General features: G+C 39.7%; 1 protein-coding gene and 1 pseudogene across 5 annotated transcripts; both read right to left on the reverse strand.

Annotated features, from left to right (window-relative positions):
* Positions 1–995: 995 nt before the first annotated feature.
* On the reverse strand, positions 996–24,247 carry FAM221A (family with sequence similarity 221 member A). Of its 5 annotated transcripts, XM_087860967.1 has the most exons (8): positions 22,255–22,378; positions 21,614–21,802; positions 19,363–19,536; positions 16,251–16,441; positions 14,124–14,330; positions 10,247–10,354; positions 5,152–5,234; positions 1,000–1,427 (listed from the first exon to the last, which is right to left on the reverse strand). In XM_087860967.1, the coding sequence occupies exons 2-8, from the start codon at positions 21,679–21,681 to the stop codon at positions 1,359–1,361; spliced, it is 900 nt and encodes a 299-aa protein (XP_087717093.1). In that variant the 5' UTR covers positions 21,682–21,802; positions 22,255–22,378; the 3' UTR covers positions 1,000–1,358. The 5 variants fall into 5 exon arrangements, with proteins under 5 accessions (XP_045648981.1, XP_045648982.2, XP_087717093.1 ...); XM_045793023.2 differs by lacking the exon at positions 22,255–22,378 and having other exon boundaries at positions 21,614–22,147; XM_045793024.2 differs by lacking the exon at positions 21,614–21,802 and having other exon boundaries at positions 1,001–1,427; positions 22,255–22,403.
* Positions 5,241–10,239, reverse strand: LOC148110387 (transmembrane protein 254 pseudogene; annotated as a pseudogene).
* Positions 24,248–25,280: the final 1,033 nt, after the last annotated feature.

Genomic DNA, 25,280 nt, shown 5'->3' on the forward strand with positions numbered 1-25,280 from the left:
GAATGATCCGGCCACAGAATCCTATTCAGAGGATTTGCTTTCTAAGTCCATTCCTGGTAATCCGTCTTGGCCTGGGTTTACCCACCATCTAAAAGCAAAGCCTAGGACATACATACAAGTACTCACATACAGGTATTTATTTGAGAAGTAATCTGAGAGAACCAGAGAGAGGGATCAGAAAGGGAGAAGTTAGGGGCACCTGGGTGGCTCAGCTGTTAAGAGTCTGCCTTCGGCTCAGGTCATGATCCCAGGGTCCTGGGATTGAGCCCCGCATCGGGCTCCCTGCTCGGCAGGAAGACTGCTTCTCCCTCTCACACTCCCCCCTTGCTTGTGTTCCCTCTCTCGCTGTCTGTCTCTGTCAAATAAATAAATAAAATCTTAAAAAAAAAAAAAAGAATTAAAAAAAAAAAAGAAAGGGAGAAGTTAGAGAAAGCTAACGTAAGAATGTATTACAGAGTTGGTCACTGCTATGGGTGACTGGTACTCAATCGCACAGTATTTTCTGAGGAAGCTTATGAAAGGCATCTCAGAATTCTCTTCCCAGCAGGTGGAAGAGAAAACATTTATCCATAAATCAAGGGTGATCCCAAGGTCATTAACTCCCCCATATCTTTCATACATCTATGATGCAGAGGGGCTCCAGTAGGCAATCCCAAGCCACACTGTCAGAGGATCCCTGAAGAAAAAAGCAAGGGAATCACAAAATTTTCTCAAGATGAAATACCATCAAATGGCTTTCATGAGCAGCTGTCAGAAGCCTGCCTGGAAGTGTTTCACAGCAGTCCTGGAGTAAGAGGTGGGGCCAAGAGGATTTGAGGTGGCACACAAGTTCAATAAAGTTACATACAATGAATAATCAACAAAACAACTTAAAAATCACTAGACACCACTAGAAAACGATTATATACTTTTAAATAAAGTTTTTTATTTAAAAACATAAATCAAGATTACGAAGTTTGAAAACTAAAAAATAGGGATTTTAACTATATTTTTAAAGAGTGCTTCGTATATATTTGTTCAAAACCCAAAATAACATACTTAATTTTTTAAAATAGCCTCAAAAAGTTAAATTGTGACAGACTGAAAACAGTTACTGTATTTTCAGGTTTTGACTAATATGAAAATAACCTCATTTGTAGGAGAGATAAAAAGTATATACAAAATATTAAATCATAAATTTCGATAAAAGTAATATAAAGTATTTTCACTTGTTTAAATAAGTTAAAGAAACAACCAAAATGACATTTTTACTTAGTAAAAGAAGTAAATAATTTGAAAGAAAATAAACTGTATTATTATATTTAAATAAACACAAACAAGACCTATTTGAATGATGGTTTTAATTTTCCCAGTAGTCTTCATGAAGGTTTTGTACTTGATGGCAATGGTGCTTTTCCTTTCTGCTTAGCAGCCTTTTCCATTTTTATCTGTAAAGTTAAAATATTTGTTGATAAAATAATTTGTAAAACACTCTAAAGACAAAAAGGTTGTACACACCTTATTTGGATTCATGTCTCATTTATCACAGCCATTTCATCCAGTTATTTAGCAGTGATTAAGCTGCTAAATTCTAAAGCCAAAATCTAACAAAGGGACCTAATTACATTTTTAAAATATGCTATGATTTCAACTTTGCCGAAGCAGTTTAATAAAAATAACGTACAGTGAATATTGCTTTGGAGAAAATAAGTTAACTCTAACTGCCACTAAAAAAATTGTTTTATAAAAGCTTAAATACCTAATCTTACTTCCACTCTATGCACATTCCCTGAAGAACACACCTAATACAGCTGGATTATCTCTGGAACATGGGCTGCTTTAAGGATAATTTCCTAGAATTCTGGTTTTTACATTTCCACAGTTACCCCCCCTGAAGGTTGTCCTCTAGTGTAACTGAAGCAAAGAAGCAGCTTACATACCCTAAGTTGCGGCCTTCTGACCTTTAGAAACATTTAAAGCCTTTCTACAGGAAAAAAAAGACCCCGAGAACACAAAGCCTACTTGCTTCTTACAATTCCCAGAGGCAGCACCCACTGCCCTCTCTGTGTAAGAGAAACGGAAAGAAAGTATGGGGCATGGTAGGTGGAGGGCCTCTTACCTTCTAAGGTGATAGGAATAATATCAAGAAACCAGAGGCGACTTGGTAAAACCAGTCTACCCAATCTCCTCAAACTGTAAATAACAATTTCCCAATAATAAAATTTATATATCTCACCTGTCTCATCCCCACTTTTTTCCCCTCTCTCTCCTCTGATTGGTTGGGTGCCTCACTCAAAAACCATACATTCATATCGACTCTTGTATACTATGTTAGTCAACAGGTCATCTGAAGGACCCCCAAAGGAATAACTTATACTTAGGCAACGATTATAGGCTTTGACGTCACATGGAAGAGTATTTGAATCCCAACCCAACCATTTATTAACTATTTGAGGAAAGTTTTTTAACCACCAACAGTTTTCTCATTTGTAAAAAAAAAAAAAAAAAAGTCACAGTAATATGTACTTCTCAGGGTTATTCTAAAAGTATAAATGAGATCATATATATATAATCCAGGTACTTAATAAGCAATCACCAAATGCTAGTCCCTTTTCCTCTCTCATTTAGGGCCAAGTGTTATATTTATAGTGACATCAAAAAAGAGACAAGATGCTAAGCAACCAAACAAAGAAAAAGCAGGGCTTCCTCAGTTGAAATAGTACTTAGCAAATACATCCATCTAATCTAGTGTCTGAAAAGCAAAGATACCTCCTCCTGTTCCTTTGTTTCTTTTTCAATCTCCTGACACTAACAGCAATAGCACCTCTCACCTAGTTCACACTTGATAATTGTTTCCTTAATAAAATTCTCCTTTCTTAGAGATAAGAGACCAACGGTCATCCACAAGGAAGAAAATAACTTGACCTAATATGTAAAAGACAAAATGAAGCAATCCTTTAATAATACCTAAAAGTAATTAGTAAACTACGTTACCACAAAGGCTTCAATTATCAAAGCCAACTCACACTTTTGATTCTTCTCCACACTAAATGTGACCATTGTACCCAGATACAAGCAAAACCAGATACAGACATCGCCTTGCTTTCTAAAGGGGCCGTGACCCATCAGATTTAGCTTCCTAATCATCCCTTTTCCCTCAACAGTGCACATCTTGGTTTTTTGGAGTAAAACTCAAGTACTCACAATGCATAGAGTACAGGGAGCTCAGAGGAAGTTGTTTAGGTTTGAGCTTCTTAGTTTTTATACGTCATTAATCATACATGCTGGAAAGTTTACAAGCTGTGTCTCACAAATCCGTAAGTCACACAAGCTGGAGAGTTATAAACGACATCTTGTAAATCCATAAACTCTAGGTCTATTTATAATAAGCAGTCTGGATTGGCGAGGTATATCCTCTAAAACAATCACTCCCTCCATTATCTTCCCACAAGCAAATACCACTGGCATGTTTTCAAGGCAGTCAGCACAACCCAGGCTTCTGGAGGAGGGAAGGAAGGAGTTCTAGAACCCTGTCCCTCATAAGCCTATGAAGGAAAAACTAAAATTCAGTGTGAACTCATGTATTCCAGGAATGGAGATCAATGCGATTAAAAGTCTAGCCATAATGATGCTGTAAAAAGAGCCTTCTTTTTCCTCACTCTGGCCATTTCATCTTCCTCCCCTGAGATCCTACTACCTCCTCTTTCTCTTAGATGAGAGCTCTCCAGTAAGGTAGCCACTAGCCACATGTGGCCTGCTGAGCTGTTGAAATGTGGCTGGTGTGACTGAGGGAAATAATTTTAAGTTTTACTTTGGCTGAAACCAGACTTCTCTAGCCACACATGACGAACAGCTGCAATACAGGTATAGAACATTTTCATCACTGCAAGGAGTTCTATTTCTAGCTCTGCCTTAAATCATATCCAGGACTCTCCCCCTCTACTTCAAAATTCTTCACCAGGAAAACCAAGCTGAGCTCTTTGTCCCCTACCCCCTTCTTCTCCCCTTGGAAGGTGAATTCATTTAATGGTCTCCTTTGTCCGCACCTTCAGTTACTCGACAAGCTACAACAAAAAGTGACAAGAGTGTCATTACTTTCCTGGCACTTATTACCTAGCTGGAGAGATAATAAACACCCACATAACAACTATAAAATAATCCTAAGGAAAACACTTTGGGAATGTACCGTGGGGCTGGATACCATCCCCCACACCTCATCAAACCAACATACTTTCATCTGGCAACAAACAAAAACAAAACTCTCAAATACGAACACTGCCATGAAAAACATCAAATGTCTAACTATATGACATGTATGAGAGTGAATATCAATTAATACATGTTTCCTTTTTCAAGTCTCCACAAATATTTATTGAAAACTTATGTACAAGGCACTGTAGTTTGTTCTGGGGAAAATATAAAGAAGAATAAAATACTGTTTATCCCCTAGGAGTTTATAGTGTGGTAGAGAACTGATGCAAATTATCATTACTGGAAGCTGGGAACACATCAATACTATAGTTGTTGAGCTCTGGGAATTCCTTAAATACATTTATATTTAGTGTTCAGTTTCTTAAAGGCTAGTGGGTAATTTTAACTTGAGTTTAGATATACCCTAAATGCACTGAGAAGAAATATTACATATTAAGAATTCAAGATACGGGGGCACCTAGGTGGCTCAGTCAGTTGAGTGTCCAACTCTTGATTTCGGCTGGGGTCATGATCTCGAGGTCTTGAGATCTAGCCCCACATTGGGTTCCTCACTCAGCGGGGCCTCTGTTTGAGATTCTCTCCCTGTCCTTTTGCCCCTCCCCCAACTTGTGTGTGCGCGCACTCTTTCTCTCTAAAAGAAATAAATCTTTTTTAAAAAAAAGAATTCAAAGTACATATAATTTACAAATCTGCTGATAGCTGATGTTTATATTATTCACAATTTTATCCATATAATTAGTCAATCTTTATGACCTTCATAAATTAACTATTGTATATCATATTATTCATTCATCCTATTTCTCCCTGAATCATTCTAAATATGTCTCAAGGTCTAACACCAGCTATAAGTAAAGACTTTATAAGTTATTTTTAATGATGATCCACAATGAATATGTAATTCTACTGTGTCTTTGTCACAAATTACATGCTTAATATAAGCAGGTATCACCACAGACTTACCCTTTCTTGGTATCGTCTTTCAAAGAAAGCCATATCATCCTCTTCAGGTCTCTTTAAGGAAGAAACTTGACTACTTGTACCTACTAATATGGAAAAAAAATTCTAAGTAATATATTTATGGAATCATAAATTCTGCTGAAATTAGAAAAAAAAACAGAAAGAAAACTTTCCTCTTACTGGTGATTAATTTTTTTTTATTTTTCAAACCAGAATGGTCTAAATGGTAGTTGATCCTACTACCTCTTTTTTTTTAGAGGGATGAAGGGGCAAAGGGACGGGAAGAGAGAGAATCTCAAGCAGATTCTGCACTGAGCATGGAGCCTGACACGGGCTTCAATCCCAGGACCCTGAGATCATGACCTGAGCCAAAAATCAAGAGTCAGAGGCTTAACTGACTGAGCCACCCAGGCACCCCTACCTAATTCTTTAGAAAGCAGAGCACTGCAAGACAAAGTAATTATTTTGGCAAACATTTTCCTAATGTGCAACTGGTTTGTATTAAATTACAACATATAGCTATTTCACACAAGAGCACACTTAGCTTTGTCCGACTACATTTTAAATTTTATAGCAAAACTAGAAATTCGTGTAACACCGTAACAGATAATGCACAAAAGTAATTACAGAAGATTTGTGCCATGGTCTGAATGTTTGTGTTCCCCTCAAATTCATATGTTGAAATCCCAATGCCCGATGTGATGGTGTTAGGAGGTGAGGTCTTTGGGAGGCACTTAGGTTATGAGGGTGGAGTCCTCATGAATGGTATTCGTGCTCTTATAAAAGAGACCCCACAAAGATCCCTCAACTCTTCCACTCTATGAGGACATAATGAGAAGGGGCCAGCTGCGGATTAGGAAGAGGGCCTTCACCAGAACCCAACCACGCTGGCGCCCTGATCTTGGACTTCCAGCCTCTAGAACTGTGAGAAATGAATTTCTGTTGTGTATAAGCTACTCGGTCTATGGTATTTCGTTATAGCACCTCCAAAATACTACCTCCTTTGAAATTTTTCAAAACTAAAATTATTTTAGCCATTTTCCATGGTATTCACTTTTTAAAACTGTTTAGTTTGAGTTGTGAAAGGAATTTAAAATTGATTCAGGAAAGAAAACCCAGTTTTCTTTGTAGGTGCACTAAGAGCCCAGTTCCATGGAAAAGTTCACCTTCATTTCAGGTGAATGTGTTTGTTGGGTGCCTTCGTATCCAAAACAGAATATCAACCTGAACACATGTTCTAGTTTTTAAAGCATATAAATTCGCCCTCAACCAGCAACACAAAAATCATGTAACTCCAGACAATCACCACAGAGTATAACCACACTCTGTCAACTATCTAACAAAAGCCTTGTTGAGAAAAATAAGAAAAAAATACTTAGGGGGCGCCTGGGTGGCACAGCGGTTAAGCGTCTGCCTTCGGCTCAGGGCCGGGATCGAGCCCCACATCAGGCTCCTCCACTATGAGCCTGCTTCTTCCTCTCCCACTCCCCCTGCTTGTGTTCCCTCTCTCGCTGGCTGTCTCTATCTCTGTCGAATAAATAAATAAAATCTTTAAAAAAAAAAAAAAAAGAAAAAGAAAAAAATACTTATGTGTTGTCTATCCATTCATCTCAAAACTCTGGTTCTTTTTGTGAATCATGCTGGATCATTTGAGCTAAGTGGCTTGTAGAATCACCTTCACTGAGTTGCATGTTACTGGTATGTTACCATGTATCTGGTAAAATGGCATTTTACCACTTTCATCAAAGTGACTATCAGAAATGAGCAACCACAGGCTGCATTTGCTGGGGAAAAAAGTTCCTTTTTTTTAATAGAGAAGACAATTCATAGCATTTATTCAAGTTAATTCATTTCATTCAATAATCTGCCATATTGTTGCAGTCACTGTTAATACTACTGCTATTACTATTTCTTTTTCGAGAGGACCATGCTTTTAAAAAAATTTGGGTTGGATTTCCATGATGTTTAACTCTATGATTAAAAATCGTTTTCCTTGCTAAAAGGCAACCCCTTCATCACAAGAGAAACAGGAAAACTGAGATTTAGTTGTAGAAAGTGATTTCCACCAGAAACAGTTCATAGTCCATAATCTTTCAGGGTTGTACTTTTACTTGGGGCCTCTTTTTGGGGGGAGGAGTTATTTCTCATAGATGTTTGCTTAAAACAGAGAATATTCCCTATTGTCTATAGAAGGAAAATCAGGTCTAGTCCCTAGAAAACAGGCAGGTGGTCCTCCAGGAAAGGAACCCTAATGGCTACTAGGTAATAGTCATTCTGCCAAGGTCGGGGGACAGAGTCAGTGACCCTCCCGCCCTGACCAGTCTGTAGTAAAAAGGCCTAACCAGGTGGGTGGGAGAGGTAGTAACTAGCTTCCAGTTAGACTCCATAGCTCAGGAATGTCTGTGGTCTGTGTTTGAGTACGCTGGAGCTGGAGGGAGACGTTACAGAGTCTGGAGAAAGCGACTAAGAATAGGCAAGTGTGTGGGGGCACCTGGGTGGCTCAGTTGTTGAGCGTCTGCCTTCGGCTCAGGGCGTGATCCTGGCGTTCTGGGATCGAGCCCCACATCAGGCTCCTCCGCTGGGAGCCTGCTTCTTCCTAACCCACTCCCCCTGCTTGTGTTCCCTCTCTCGCTGGCTGTCTCTTATCTCTGTCGAATAAATAAATAAAATCTTTAAAAAAAAAATAGGCAAGTGTGAAAAAGATACAGGTTTCCTCCCGGGGGACCCACAGAAAGGGGGCACCGCCAGTCAAGGGCAGTCCTGCGCTTTTCTTTGAGAAGAGAATACACTGTGTGGGTTCTGCAGTTTTCAGGTAACAACTGAAATGATACTGAACAAGTAGAAAGTTAATTCAGTTTCCGTCCATGGTTCAGAAAACACAGAACACCTGTGTGCAAGGCAAGGCGACAGGTGCTGAAAAACAGTCAAGCTAAGATGTGACCCTGACCAGAAGGAGCCATCTAGCAGTGGCCACCAGACCCCTGCACACCATGGAGTGCTGTGTCCTCCGGGCCATGCAGAGGGAAGGACGGCTTCTGGCTGGCACCGTCAGGGAAGGCATTCCTCCATCTCTCCTCTTGGTACTCAGCGTGTCCTCTGTGCCTCTAGGTTACTGCTCGGCCTGGCCCATTCCAGGCACTTGCTCATCTTCCTTACCTTTCTTCATGGTGTGAGGAATGGAAGTTTGAGAGGATAAGATCCTGTCTCACAGGTGCCTAGTGTGTGTGGAATTGTGCTGTGGAAATGTCACTCTGTCTTGGTTTCCAGAAAGGTGGAAAAAATTGGGGGAAAGGAGAGCTAAGATGGGGTGGTAAGGGTATGGTGTCTTAGTCAGAAGGTGGGAGCGAAGTTATACCAACAAGCAGTTTTAGTACGCAGCTTAATCCAGATGATAAGAAGAGTACCAACACTGCCAAGGACCTCGAGAAGGGAGCTGGAGGCCGTCGGCCACGTAGGTTAGTCTGCAGAATTGGGAAGCTCAAATCCTTTCCTATTATCTAGTCAAGTTCAACCAGAGCGTATGAAAAAATAATGAATAACTAGAGGGTCTTCAATTTCTGGAAAGTAGAAAGATCAAGTAAACTCAGCAGCCCCCAGCAGCCCCCTCCCCCACCACTAAAACACTGAAGTTGAATGTCAGAAGCACAGAGAAAGTTTTGGATATCTTCTTTAACTGTGTTTTTGGCCTTTTGGTCCGTAAGCGATCGAGATGGAGAGAGATGCTATCCCAAAGGGGAAAGTTTGTAGGAACCAGAGTAGTTGAGCCCGACCATCCCTGATGCCTTTAGACTCGCACGAAATCGTGGCTACAAGGACTCTCCCGCGTGAGTCAGCCACGCAAGTCAGTGGCCACCATGTAGGACGGTCTGATGATGGTCCACCAGGTCCTGAGTGAAGAGGCCCCGTGGCCCAAGGCTCTGACAAGGGATACTCTGAGGCCAGAAGACAACCCACACGAAATAGTCCAGCACCAGGACGGTGACGAGAGAGAGCAAACGTCTGGCTGGACGGAAGCAGGCGAAAAAAGCCCTGCCAGCCTCAGACTTCATCACCACCATCTTGAAAGATCTACACCCTGAGCCTTGGGACGGGGAACCATCTCCGTCTCCGTCTCCGTCCCCTCCCCCATACCGAGAAGGCCTGGGTAACCGGTTTTTCAGGACCGCGGGCAGACCACTGCCCCTGCGTCTTCTGAAAAAAAGTTCTTAAGGACCTTGCGTCACTGCATCATTGAGTGTCAAACTATAGAGACATCTTTAAAATCCAGCACTGGTATAACTTTCATTAGCACTGAGGAACCTGTAATAATACAATGAGTATCTTTCTAATAATGGAAAGTGTTTAACTGATCACACCTTGTCCTGTGCCTTGGCTGCCACTACGCTCAGTCAAAACTGAAGCTTAATTACGTGAGCAGCAATTACAACCACCTTGAAAGTTGACACAACGGTGTCCTTTTTCTTGGTTTTGATTTCTTCTATCTATATTTGAACATTACTTTGTTGAGTGTTGTTTGTGTAAGCAGCCCTAAAATCCCTTGTGGAGAAAGTCAGGGTACGTGAAAAGGTTGTATGAAAATACAAATAAAAAGAAAATTCTCATTTAAGAATATTTGTAAATATTAAATACCTAATGCATCATAAAAAATCCTTCTTCAATGTTTTTTTCTTGTTTAAATACAGGAAATAGAATACTAGTTCTTAAAAATGAATATAATTCATATATATGTATAATGCATATTTATAATTTATAAGTATATGTATAATTTATAAATGACAAAACCTTGCTAACCTATACTTATCACCAGATTACATCCTGCTTGGGAGAGCCACTAGAGGACTCTCTTATTCAGCCATCAAAGCAATAACGTGTAAGGTTTTAAAACTTTAAATTATTGTGTTACTAGAATCCTCATAATACTCAGATTTAGCAATTTTCAAAAAAAAGATGTTTCTTGCTTTTTCTCAGTACAAGGCCAATATAAAAATAAAAGGATAACCAAATTGTGGTAATGTTGAGGGAAAAAATCTAGAAAAATGAATCAATCTACATTCTTATTTACTACATCCAAAAATATCTGTCAGTTTAATTTCATTACCATCTGTCAGTGTTTCTGGAGAAGAACTAGATGATGCCTGAAATGCTTTTAGAAATGGGTGGTCCATGGCTGTAACTGGAGAGTCTAAAAATTCAATTGAAGGTGCACCTAAGAAAAAAATATATGAAGAATGAAAATTAAATCTCCATTTGTTAGGATACAAAACAGCTATTTTAATGCAAAATAAATTAGAACCTCAGCAGAATAATTAGAAAAAAACTTTCTATAAAAAAGAAATTTTTATTTAGATTTTTATCTGTCATATAAAGTAAAGGGAATTAGGTAAAAAGTATGTTTGTGTTTCTCAGAGATCTTTTTTCACAGAAAAAAAATTATGCATGAATGTAACTATGACAAAGAGGTACAAAACCTTAATATAGTCACAAAAACATTATCAAAAGCAAGACATTCATGACAAAGAACCTGTAGTTGAATAGGGCAGAATAACTGTATTTTTACTCTGTTCCTCACTGGGAAACCATCTCAAAACAAAGTATGAAAAATTCAATGAAATGAGGAAACATCCACATCCCCACACCACAAAGTTACAAAGACCAGCTGCTAAATACATTGACTTTTGGACCAAAAGGAAGGAAGCTGCGGAGAAAATTTATAAGTGCTCTGTCTTCTTCACAAACCACCACCTCTCCTACATCCCTCTCCCATACAGCGGATAGAGGAAGGAAATAAGCTTTTAATCTTATTTGGTTTTTAAAATGAGTCCTTTCTTATAACCTAAACAGTGTGGGACAATTGCTCATTCTTTCAGCTTCCTGCCCACTCCTTCCCAGCTCCTCTCTCCTGGGGCTGTAGGGAATATAAGAGAAGGAGCTCAGGTCCACTGAGGTCCTTGTGCTGTGCTCTCAAATGCTCAAGGCTGGTAAGTGGTGATTTCATCTCGCAGTTTGGTAGGGCCTGACACTTGCTCTCACTGGAAGTACAGACCCCTCGATGCCTGCCACTTCCGCTACTGAATCCCCCAGAGCTCAGAGGACCCACCTCTAGCTCTGCTCAGGATCCCCTTGCTATGACAAATGTCATGGCAGGTCTACTGCCTTACCGCTCAGTTGCCTTCCAACCCACCCACTAGGAGCTGGGCATTATGGACTCCTTCTGCATCATAAAGGAACCAAATCAGCAAATTGTCATCTCTGTCCAGGACTCTACATGGCTAGTAGAGCAGATGTCCCTCGGCCGCAGGCTCCCCTACATCTGAAATCAAGACAAAGACATCTTGTTTCCTCTCCTCATGCTCACCTTTCCTCACCCCATCTTCCCTCAGGGGCCAAAAGAGGGAGGTTTTCTCTCTTTCTGTTATAAAGTGGTAAAATACTAGAAGGCACTAGAAGGCAAAGATGCGAGCTATTCCCACTGTTACTTAGCACTGTTCTGTAAGTACGAGCCCTTGTAATTAGTCAAGAGTAAGAGCCAGAAATACTGGAAAAGGCAAAAATACCACGATTTACAACATCAACCAAACATTTATTTTAAACTCTAAGATTGAGAAATAAATGACTGGTAACAAGAGCAACATAAGACATTAGCTTTTTTTTACAAACAAATAATAATCAGCTAGAAAATATAAAAGGAAAAAACCCTATGTATGATAGCTATAAAAAATGAAATATGCACAAATTAAGAAAATTAAGAAAAATGAAATACCCAGAAAAAATTAAGAAAATTAAGAAATAGATTGAGGACTTTCAGGGAGATAGCTTCAGAATTCCACTAAGCTACACAGAAGACAAAAGCAGAGACTTAACATTTTAAAATATCAATTCTTCCTACATTAATCTATACATTCAATGTGATATCAACTAAATAAGAGAATGTTTTTATAAAAATAGAAGGTTTTGTAATAATAGAATGTCGTCAAAAACTAATGCCAAAGTTCTGAAAAAATTAGAGAGTAAGACTAAGTCAGGAAAATTCTTAAGTAATGAAATGAAGTCATAATTATTAATTTATTATAAAGTTGTAGTATTGAAAACAGCATGGTAGCTGCACAGAAATAGACAACAATGAGGCAGACCAATTGGCCGGGGACAATTTCAGGACGGAGCCCAACCCTATCACTTACTAGCTGAATAACAAAGAACAAGATGTTGTACTTCTCTGTGCTGAGTTTCCTTATCTGTAAAATAAGAGGAGTAAGAGCACCTAACTCAGTTATTGTGAGGGCTAAATGAGTTAACAGATGTAAACAGGCTGGAAAGACTCGTGGAAGCACAAAGCTGCAATCACCATCAGCATCATTATTATCATTATTTTTTGCCATTGGAACTGGATTTTCTGAAACTGTTCCATGGGCTTAACACAATCATGCAGCCATAAAAATTGAAAAATGATCTATTTATGGAATTTAACAAGCTAGCTGTAAAATAACCTAGAAGAGAAAATACATAGATATACCAGAGGAATCTTGGGGGGAAAAAAAAAACCACAAACAGGAGGCATTTACCAAAAGGTTAGTATACAGAATATATAAGACCTCCTACAAATAAATGAGAAAAGACAAAAACATGAAAGTGAACAAAGTCTATAACAGACAAGTCACCGAAAGTAAAACAGCCAATAAATACGAGAAGACTCTCATCTCACTAATAACAGGGAAATCAGACTGAAACAATAACACTTTCACAGGTCAAACTGACAAAAAATTGGGTTTGACGATATCAATGATCAGCATAAATGTGAGAAACAGGGAAGCTAAGAAATCTACAGGAAGTATGAACAAGTACAGCATTTTTGGAAGGCAATTATGATAGAGTGTATTAACAAAATTTCACACACTTCAACCCAACAATCCTACTTCTCTGTATCTACCTTAGGGTCAGATTTCTGTAGCATATAAGGAAGCAAGTTCAAGGATGTTTTTGGCAGGACTAGTTGTAAAGGCAAAAAAAAAAATTGGAAACAATCTAAATGCCATGAACGAGGTTTAGAAAAACTGACAGAATAGCTCAAAAAACCTGATAAATTGACAGCGTGGAATATTATGCAGGGGTTTAAAAGAATTAAATAGATTTGTGTGTTCTGATCTGGTATGACAGGACTTCAAATTTTTTCCAAGTTAAAAACTATACAAATATAAGCTAAAAAAGAAAAATGAATCATCAATTGATGACAGCAAATTACCCTCTGGGAAAGAATCTGGGGTAAAGAGAAGTGTTCAAGGGGCCTTACAATACTTCATTTCTATTGTTTGAATCTTTTACAAGAAAATATTCATTTATATGTATGTAATTTTTGTACTGAAAAAAATTGAATACAAAAAAATACATACACATAGAAGTATTTAAAGTGGATAGGAACCATATTATTTTCCCCAATCCTATTCAACTTCAGAAGAACCCAAAAAGAAAAAAAAAAAAAAAGAATCCAGCTACCTTCAATAGTTCAAGATACATCCAACTGAACTTTTTCCTATATTACTTAAAACTTTCATGTATGCAGGCAGTGTGTGCATACATTGTTATAAATGTGATAACACGTATACATGTGCACACACAGACATAAGCCTGTTTCTAAAATGAGATGGCTATAATGGCAAAAAAAAATTACATACAATAGGGCAACAGGTAAAGTGTATCATATCAAATCAAAGAAATACTCAGTTATTACAAACTACAAGGTTGTGGGTTGGGATTTGGGTGCAAGTATTGGGGTAGGAATGATCTTTTTCCTTATGTTTTCTAGAATGACCATATATTGTATAGTGGCAATGAAACCTTTATAAAAAAATAAAAATCAAATGAGAGAATGTTTTCTGGAAAAAACTAAAGAATATATAGTGTGAAACAAATATAGGGTTTCACTATCATCAGCACACATAAAAACAGCATGACAAGCTCGCATTGCATAGATCATCACTTACCAATCCCACTGTCATCTAATCGCATGTAGCCTTCCGCCAGTGAGCTGAAGCCTGTTAAGCCTCCCATTGCTGCACAGGGAACATCCTGTCCCACTGGCTTTCCCTGAGCCAGTCTTTCTTGCTTAGTTTCCACGACTGTGTCATGAGCATATGCAGGCTGACCACAAGCACAAGTGAAGCAGCTATGGAATCCTGAACACTTGGAACCTGAATCAAGATGTAAAGGGAGTTAAAGGTCTTTAAATATAGGCACTAAACTGTCTGCCCTAAAAATGCTCAGCTTGGCCACAATCACCTGAATCTGGATCCCTCCTTATATGCTGTCCTCTGGCCTCTAAAACTCTAGCCTCCAGCCCCTGAACTCCCTCCCAGCCACTGCTCTTACTTCTAGAAAATGCTGAAGTGTAAGGTAAGTGAAGGTAAGGTAAGGTATGTACCAGGAAAAAAGTATTGGAAAAACCAACAAGGACTGAAAGAAATTGGGTTAAGGCTGGAAAGCCAGGAAATGTAGGCCCTCTCCTCAAATACGGAGTTAAAAGCAGGCGTGGACAGCCCAGTGGTAGGACCAGGTGAAGAGATAAAGTGGAGGCCTCCCTGTGGATTAATGCCCCATAAAAGCCTTATAGGAAAGCCAACCCATGACACAGAAAGGACACAATGGAATATTGTTTAACAATAAAGAGCAAAGAAGTACTGATACATGCTACAACATGAATGACTCATAAACATTATGCACAGTGAAAGAAGCCAGTCACAAAAGGTTACATATTCTATGATTCCATTTATATGAAATGTCTAGAATAGGCAAGTCCATATAGATAGGAAGTAATTATTGGTTACCTAGGGCTGGGGGGGAAGAAGGAATAAGGAATGACTACTAATGGATATGGAGTTTCTTTCGGGCGTGATGAAAATGTTCTAAAATTGTGGTGATGGCTGTACAATTCTATGAGTATATTAAAAACCACTAAACTGAACCCTTGGAATGGATAAGTTCTACGGTATGTGAATTCTATCTTAATAAAAGTGTTATATATGAAAAAAAAAAAAAACATTGAAGAGGAGGCCAGAATACACCATTAACAAAATTTTACACTCACACTTCTAAAAAAATGTGTATGGGAACCAAGGCACATAATAAATAAGTTTTATCCAACTACTTCCACACTAAACCAGTGAAATACATTTATTCCTGCCACTGTCATTAAAAATATTTTATAACATATTTCAATTCCAATTACTATGAAAATTAGAATAACTATCTCCTGAAGAAAATACTGAACTAATGTCCTACCTATGTCAAGGGGTTTTTAAAAGGACGGTCAAGTGAAAGGGAATATAGGATGGGGGCTGGGATTTGGGTACAGGTATTGAGGTAAGGGGTGCTGTCACATAGAAAGTTAAAATTGTTATGTCACCTTTTGCTTGTCCCATCAGCCTATGTTTTAGGCAATAACATACATAACCTACCAGCAAATTATAAAAATTTTTTTCAACTTATCAGATCCTTTTTTAACCTCTCCAAAGAATTCAGTTTATAAAATTCCCATTCAAAAATTTAAATCTGGGGCGGGGGGGAATGGGATAGGCCGGTGATGGGTAGTAAGGAGGGCATGTATTGCATGGTGCACTGGGTGTTATACACAACTAATGAATCATCGAGCCTTACATCGGAAACCGGGGATGTACTGTATGGTGACTAACATAATATAATAAAAAATCATTATAAAAAAAAAATTTAAATCTGGGGCACCTGGCTGGCTCCCTCAGTAGCGCACACAACTCTAAATCTCAGGGTTGTGAGTTCCAGCCCCCTGTTGGGCATAGAGCCTATTTAAAAAATAAATAAACTAAAATTTAAATCAAATCACATCTAGGTATTCTTTAAAATCTGTAACTATCATTTAACTTATTTGAATTCCATGAGATTAGGGCTTATGATTGCAAAACATACAAATAACTCAAAGTTATTCCATAAAATAACATTTTAGAGTAATTGTCCATCAAACTTTTCTGAGTTGTTTAATATTAACTATGCAGCTGAATAAAACTGGCACAAAGACGCATTAAATATTCAATAGAGAAAGACGAACATTCTGTCGGTGTGTTTATAATAATGTAACTCACAGGCATTGCATAGAAAGCCGGGCGCAGTGCTGTGCTGATCGGCAAAGTGCTTGCACCTGCAGCGAACGGGCCGCGCGCCGTTCAGAGGGACGTAAAGGTAAGCCCTGCACCGGCAGCCGCTCACTTGGCAAGGGAGACTAATGGGGCGCTGCTGGGGAATCGTTTCAAAGTCAGTTTTATGTTGTTTATACCTAAAAAATAAAATAAAAAGGGAAGAAATAAAAACAATGCAGGGATTGCTGGAAATTACAATCTCTATTCTGTTAAACGCAAAATTCTTCTTTTGTATTCTTATTTTTCTGTTCTTCTTAGTAAGGCAAAAATAAACTCCCTTACAGTATTTCTGTCAGCCGGCCCACAAATTGCTTTGTAGGAAAAAAACCTTCATTCTTTTAGATTGTTATTTTTAGTTATTTAAGAAGAATTTTCACAGCAATATACAAAGAAATATAATTCCCTTAAAATACCACTAAAGATTCTTTAATATGGACGAACAACCTGAGAGTGTGGAAAAAGTTCTTTATAAAAATTCTTTTTATCAAAGTACATTACTTAAATTTATTTTCATAGGTTTGCTATTTAAAATTGAAATGAGTTCAATAAACATATGAATGTAATTTATTTTAATATATTAAACTTTTAACTTCAAAATAAATTGTCAACATTTTTAAAGCCAAAGCTCTCTGTTAAAACACTGTAATTTTCTTAAATAGGCCACTCACTTCCTGCTCTACCCAATAAAATAATATTATATTTATTATTCTTAATGTTAATCTAGGTAGTACAAGTTAAAATAGCAATGAGATACCATTTTTCACTTAGCAAAGAGAACCAATGTTTTTTTAAACTATACATAATTCACAATGCTGTCAAGAGTATTATAGGAGAACCTTTTTCATTTAATGTGTCAAGAAACTTAAAAAGATCTATCCTTTCCATGGTTTGTATAATTTCACATACAGCATTTCCTAATGTATTTAATTGTCAAATCACTGTTACACACCTGAAACTAACATTATATATCAACTATACTTCAATAAAATAAAAATAAAATCATCAAATTTAATATTTTTAAAAAACCATCCTTTAAGTCAGAGTTCATTGTTCAAAGATACACCTCAAGAAAATAATTCTGTGTATAGAAAGAGTCGTGTGCATAAACATAGTACCAGCAACAGTACTTACAATAGCAATACACACACATACACACATACACAACATACTAATAAGGGAATGAATAAGTAAATCAGTAGACAACAGTTTTTAAAATTTTTAGCAGTGAAACCCCTCCTCTAAATAAAATCTCTTACAGAACCATAATATATAAAATAGATAAAAGCAGAATTGGTTAAAGCAAGGGAAAGAGCCAGAATTAAAGTCTGTCCTTCCTCTAACCTGCCCTTCCACGTGATATGCTGAGACTCACTCACAGCTCTGGGGAACACACAATGAGCACCACTGGACTAGGTAGAATATTGAACAGATATTTAAAAATCTTATTTGTGGGGGCTCCTGGGTGGCTCAGTCGGTTGAGTGTCTGCCTCTGGTTCAGGTCATGATCCCAGAGTCTAAGACCGAGCCCTTCATCAGCTCCCTGCCCAGCAGGAAGCCTGTTCCTCCCTCTCCTCCCAGCTTATACTTGCTTTCTCTCTCTCTCTCTCTCTCTCTCTCTCTAGCTCTGTCTCTCTCTCTCAAATAAATAAAATCTTTTTAAAAAATCTTATTTGTGATAACTACATAACAATGTGGAAACATTTCTGTGACTCTGTCAAAACCTTGTTCAATATTTATATGCACATATCATTAACAACCAAATGAACTATGTAAAGAAAAAATACATGAATGTAGAAAAATGTATTGATAGCAGCTGGCTTTGGGGGGGGTGAGTTTTCTATTTTTCTCTATATTCTTCACTTACCTTAATAATAATTATAATATTTATAATAGGGAAAAATAATAGTTCAGACAGAGATCTCACTGAATGACCAGTACTGAAGAACTTTTCCACGGAAGATGCGTTGGGTTCATTTTGAAGGTTAATTCCATGCTACATAATTACACATATATGAGACTGGCATTAAAATTGTACAAGAATAAATGATAAAACCAACACAAATTTACCAAACTCCTCTTGAACTCTGAAAGATAGCAACATAACCCTCACCCTCCATTCCTCCACAGTGTTTTCAGCTCGGGTTGCTAAATAAGTTTCAAGTCAATCTATACACGACATTACTCATCCTAGCAACTGCTTAACAACCTTTGGCAGATGGCAAGTCTGTATGTAAATAGCAACCATACAAAGTCTCTCGTGCGAGAGCCCCCAGAAACTATGAGAACAGGCCGGTTCTCCTTCCATGCTTTGCTTGGAACAGAAAGTTAAAAAGTTTGTTACCTGAAAACACATAATAGGTTCAGTGATTTTTCCAAGAAGCAGCTTTGTCCTTTTGAGCTTTACAACTGTGACCTGTGACAGCAGTAAAATGTAAAGTAGAACACAACAGACACAGCCAAATGCACCCCTCGGGTACAGGCAATACACACCGGTGACTGGAGCCTCCTGCATTTTCCTTCCTCCGTGTGCCTTACTTGGAAAAGGACCATTTGTAATAAAAAGCTGTGTGCTTGTATTTTTGTGTGTCTAAAGAAAGGTATCAACACAACACGTTTCTTAAAGTACAAAGGGACATTAGGAAATTGAAGGAGAAATGCTTCTACTTGTAGGTCGGTAACCTGTTCAGTGTGGGTCAACTCAAGCAACTCTTAAAGCAATTTTGCATTCTGATGACCCATCCTTTACTAACTTATCCAGTCATGGGAGAAGTAGACCCCTGGCAAAGCGGCAGGGGCACCCATCTTTTTTACCAACTGCAAAAGAAGAGATGCTTAGGGTGATGGACTCCATAATGAGTTCTAATAGGATATAAGAGACATTTTTAATTATAGCAAAAAAATAAAAAAAAAACTACTTTAGACAATTTCTAGGGTATTATATAAAAGCCCACTTTTAAATATTTCTCAATTATCACAAGAAATGTTCTTTATAAAAGGAAGATACGCTCTGCTACAGTTTTATATTTCCTAATCACCAGAAAACTTAGCAATATCTTACCTATGTGTACAAAAACACAGTGTCTCTGGACCCACAAGCTTACAATCCATTCCAGCTGGTGATCGCCAACTCACAAATAATCTGTTCTGTAAGCGCATAGGTAATACTTTTTTTTTGTATTCTTCATATTCTTCAGGAGTAAAAAGTTTCCCTCCATCGTCCTCACCGACAATTCTACAACAAAAAACTTCTCTTAAGCCTTGAATATTTATTTTCCAGGTCAAAAATACTAAACTCTAAAATTAAACTATACTTGCATAGCCAAAAGAAATGCTGCTTCAGATTTGATTTTTTCCCTCAGGCTTACGTTAATAGCAAAATTACACACAACAGGAATAAAGCTTTTGCTTCCCAAGTAAAAGAGGATGATAAATAAAAGTCAATGAACGCATGACATCTGACTTTACTGATCCAGGTTTACCACCGGACAATCACCACAAATTCAATCTCGGTTTCACCTCTGATTCTGAAGCACACATGTTCATTCTTTAAAAGAGTCTAAACTGCTAAAAATTCTAATATTTTCCTCCTTTAAAAATAGTACTCCCCCCAAAAAACAATAATACAAAAAACATCATCACAGAAGACAACATGGGTAATGCGAACCCAACCCTGGCCAGGAGTTTAAACCCACAAATACCCTTGGATCTGCACAAGCTCAAACCCACATCTATCTTGAGTACTCATCATTCAATTCCAAAACTTCGACTTCAAAGTTTTATGGGAAGAATTAAGCCACCACTATTTCTTAATTTCTGAAGAAATTAAGAGTTAGCCTCCCTAGAGAAAAAGGAAACACAAGTAAAAGAATTTGTTCAGAATTTAAGAAATTTCTCCTTGAAAATATTGCCCCTTAAAAGTCATGAAAGATGTTGTTTGTAGAATGCTATTTAATTTTTTGTGCAATCCATACCTTTTTCCACACTTTCAAGTCTTTGGCTGAGGTAGATAAATAAAAACAACTGAGGAGCTATGAAACTATCACAACTGTCTTCCTTACTTAAATAATTTAGATACACAACAGTAAAAAAAAGAAAAAAGAAAACAAAAAACAAAGGGCATTTTATTTTTTTTTTTATTTTTTTTTTAAATATTTTATTTTTTTATTTATTTATTCGACAGAGATAGAGACAGCCAGCGAGAGAGGGAACACAAGCAGGGGAAGTGGGAGAGGAAGAAGCAGGCTCATAGCAGAGGAGCCTGATGTGGGGCTCGATCCCACAACACCGGGATCACGCCCTGAGCCGAAGGCAGACGCTCAACCGCTGTGCCACCCAGGCGCCCCCAAAGGGCATTTTATTCTGGGAAAAGTTTTGGATCATTTCACATTGTATGACATTATAACAGCTACCATGTACTGGGGGGGAAGATCAATACAGATCTTTAAAGATAGCGATCATTTGTATTTGACTGCTAAACCAGTACAGCTCAGAGTTACAGTAGTTACAGAATCCGCAAGGGATCTAGTTCAAATGCAGATTCAGGTTAATAGGTCTGGAGTGGGACTGAGAGCCTGCATTTCTAACAAGATCCCAGGTGATGCCTGCACGGCAGGTCCATGATTACTACAATTTGAGTAGCAAGGCTTTTTTACAGTGAACGGTTCCAGGTTATTTATGTTCGCAAAAATAATTTTCCACCAGATCCTAACATTTTCTGTACCAGGCAAGAGACCACAGCTGGAGGCCCACAATCCACATATCTAACATCTAAATATCTAAGTTATCGATCAACACCAAGGCCCAGCAACTTGCTCCCAGGGAAAAGCTCTGGGGACCTGTAGGCTAAAGAAGCCGGCCCAGCCCTTGGTGAGCGCTGGGTGGAAACTGTTCTAGGCCCAGGACTCATGGCCTTACCTGGACCCACCTGACCCGGGGATGAGGCTCGACCCATCAAGCTCCTCATTCTTACTTGTCTGGCTCAGAATTACTAACCATTTCTAGGTGTTACCCAAAATTATATCACCGAGACAATCAGAAGGAGTGAAGGTCAGTGATGGAATCCGCTTGCCCTAACAACGGGTGATTTGGGGCGACCACCTTTAAGCAGAGCGGTCCCTCTCAAAGCCACTGGGATTTCCCAGGCGAAGCAGTGACTACCTCACTTCCAGTGGATATACACACATTCTTCCCCCCCCTCCACCCCCTCCCTCCGGCCAAACCGGCCCCCCACCTCCTCCCGGACCCCGCCACCCTTGGCGCCCTCAACCCCACATCCTCCTACTATAATCTCTTCAGCAATTCCCACTCACCCAATCTCCCAACTGCCAAAAACCTTTCCTGGGAGACCGGAAGAAATAACACGTCTTCGCAGGTGCATCAGCCTTTGTCAGGGCCCAGGGCAGCGAGCCGCGTCCTCAAGCCAAAGGGGCAGCTATGTTTCCACTTCCGTGAGAGGATTTTCTCCGGAACCACCGAAACTACATCAGTCTGTCTTTCTCCTAAAACCAGCACCTCGGGGTTGGAGCACGTTTGGAAGTTCAGGACACACCCTATTACTAAACTAACATGCAAACGACGTCTGCTATTTCTTATAAGGCCCGAGGACTCCAGGTGTAACTCTTCAATGGCCATTTAGAAAAAACAGTTGGACCTCTGCATAAATCTAAGAGTTAATAATCCGTCTTGGAAGGGGTCGAACTGGGAGAGCTCTTAAACAGCCTCGGAAGAGACGTATTAGAACTACACGTCATTACAATATTTAATTACAAAAAGACGAAACTTAAATCAAGATAAGTAAGCCTCCCTCAGCAGCCGGGGAACGGATTCCGGGAGCCGCGGGGGGAGGGCGCCGGGCCCCTGTCCGCGCCCCCCCCCGCCGCCCCCGCGTTCCTCCGGCGAGGGGAACGGGGCCGGCCTGGGTTCTCCGGGCCCCGCCGAGCCGCAGCCTCACCTCCGGTACTCCAGGTACTCGTCCACGGCCGCGGCACCGCCGGAAGGCAAGGTCAGCCGCTCCATGGCCGCGGGAGGCGAGAGGAGCCCGCCCCGCGCGGGGGCTCCCGACCTCGGAGGAGCGAGACCCGCCCCGCCGCGGCCGGCCGCGCCCCCTCCCGCCCGCCTCCCGATTGGCCGGCCCGGGGACGGCGGCGGGGGCGCGGGGCGCGCGTTGCCACCTGGCCACCTGCTCTGGGCGGGAGAAACCTTCCGTCTCCCAGCGCAGCCCACCCCACTCCGGTTGCTGTTTACCGCGGGCGCAAACCTGATGCCTCTTGCCTTTCCCAGGCCTCGCAGGTCTCCTTGAAAGGTAACAAGTGACAAGGGAGTGCAATGCCTTGAATATCACGGACGCACAGAACATGGCTTATTTCTTCGTACAGAGCTTTTCGCTGATTTTGTGGCCGGACTCCCGAATTCCCCAGAAGTGTTTTCAGTATCGGCGTTTAAAAGACTGCGATGTAAAATCAATAGCCCGGGGTGTCTGCGTCCAGTTTGGGTGGCATGGAAGCACCGTGTTCTTCCAAGGAAGTGAACAGGGGGTTTAAGAGGAAACAAGGAGAAACAATTTCTTTTTTTTACACCTTTGAAAGTATTCGCCACAAAATCTTTTTTAAAAGATTTATTTATTTATTTATTTTAGAGATAGTGCTGGGGAAGGGGCAGAAGGAGAGAGAGAGAGTCTCAAGCAGGGTCCGCGCTGAAAGGTGGAGCCCCATCCCGCTGGATCTCAGGACCCTGAGATCAGGACTTGACCCGAAACCAACAGTGCAGGCTTAACCGACTGTACCAACCAGGTGTCCCAACATAAAATCTTTTTTAAAGCTGAATTACTATGCGATTGGCTTAGCAACCCGGAAAAGGAGTAGGAAATCCCTCACTACTCAAGGAGTCCTTAAACTCTGAGGCTCCCGACAGGTCACCTTGAGGGCTCTCTACAAATTATCTCTGAGTAATAATTGGCCAACAGTAAGAAAAATAATTCGTTGAACTACAATACTTAATTTCAAAAAGTACTTTCCTGAACACTGTTCTTTAGGTCCCAAAGACAAGATATTATGTAGACAAAGTGTTTACATGCCCCCTCTTTCTTTTCAGTGTTTTTTTCCTTCCTAAAGTCGGTCCTCCTTCTCAAGGAGGTCCCAGTCCCACTTTGACATCCTCACTACTTTTTGTTACTCTCCGCCAGAATATTATCTCATAACTTGGCTTAACCAATAAACTGAAGCCTCCCAAACACGTTAGCATTTTATAGAGACAAAGAGCTTTCAGCAGTCGGATAAAGGAGTGATCCTAAAGTAGGGTTATTTTAGGGGAAGGAGCCATACTCTCCCATCACATCTTGCGGGCTGCTGCTGCCAGTTTTCTCTCTTTATGAGCTCCTACCCCTGCTTCCCCCCCTTTACTTAAGTAATCTTTCTACCCCAGCTGGGGCTGGAACTCACAACCAGGAAACGAAGAGTCACATGCTCTGTCAACTGAGCCAGCCAGGCACCCCAGCAGTCCCTGCTTTTAAGCAGCAGCTAAGCTAACATATATAAACAGCAGAAAGTGCCACACTGTGTGAGCTTATAGAGAAGTGGCAGGGAGTGTCTATGTAGGCAAGTACAAGTTAATGAGTCCAGAGGGAAATCGTTAAAATTGACTTAGTGCACCTGTGGACTCTTCCAGGAAGATGCTGGAGCAGTAAACTCCGACCAAAGAAGTCAATGAAAATATGAGACACGACAAATAAGACTATGGAACAAAATAGAAAATGTTATTCTAACCTTTTATGAAATTGACACCTTTGCTAATTAAAATAATATAGATGGTTTTGACCTCTGCTTAAAAAAAAAAAAGTATCATAGGACTATAATTTCCTCCCTGTCTTAATTGATCTAGGAAATAGGAATGGACAGAGGGACATGAAATAGGGACAACTGCCTTGGTAAGTATTAGATATTTTACATATATAGTCCTCATAAAATAAGATAGGAATTATCAGCATCAGTATCATAGGACTATAATTTCCTCCCTGTCTTAATTGATCTAGGAAATAGGAATGGACAGAGGGACATGAAATAGGGACAACTGCCTTGGTAAGTATTAGATATTTTACATATATAGTCCTCATAAAATAAGATAGGAATTATCAGCATTTTGCAGTGCTGTGTAAGTTAAGGATGTTTTCTTCTGCAAATAATAAAATAAACCAACTGACAGTGGCCTAATTAAACAGGGGTTTTGTCGTTCTTGCTGTTGTTACTCTAAAGAAATGTTGGGTATAGGCCGTTGAAGGCATTGGTTCAGGGCATTTTCCCCGTGGTTACAAGAGATCCTGAAATCATACCCAAATTCAAGAAAGAAAGAAGGGGGCAACCAACACCAGCTATTCCTTTTTATCAAGTAAGAAAGAGTTTTCCTAGAAGCCCCTCCAAAGCCTTTTCACTTACGTGTCATTGACCAGAACTATGTCACATGGCCACTCCTAGTTATACAAAGGAGGCTGGGAAAATGAGTACAGTACTTCAGTTTCCCAGGCTTTAGGAGAGAGGAGGTCAAGGAGAGCGTTAAAAACATAAGTATTGGTTAGTCAGACCATAAGATCTGTCATAGCTCGCCCTTTGAATTGCTTCATATCCAAGCACGCCTTTCTTCCCATGCAGGCATTTTGCAGTGAATGCATTCACCAGACCCTAAAAGAAAGCAACCCGAAGTTTCAGCCACCGATTACATCCACCTTGAAGTTTGGAGTCTCTGCAGTCTGCTCTGCCATTCACTCTTAAATGGTTTGGCAATTGATAGCTGAAAGACAAGACAGCCGTTTGTCCCCTCACCTTCCCCAAATACCCAATATTATAGTAATAAGGGTAGACTAGGATAATTACAATAAAAACTCTCACTCAGATAAGGGGAGAATGGGAAATACACAGAAAACACTAGTCCATGGCAAATACCAAATCCTACCAGGCAGCAATAGTAATGACTCCAAGTTCAGCAATG

This window comes from Ursus americanus, chromosome 3, assembly GCF_024610735.1.
Source record: "Ursus americanus isolate L20-20 chromosome 3, mUrsAme1.1.p, whole genome shotgun sequence".
NCBI classification, from domain to species: Eukaryota; Metazoa; Chordata; class Mammalia; order Carnivora; family Ursidae; genus Ursus; species Ursus americanus.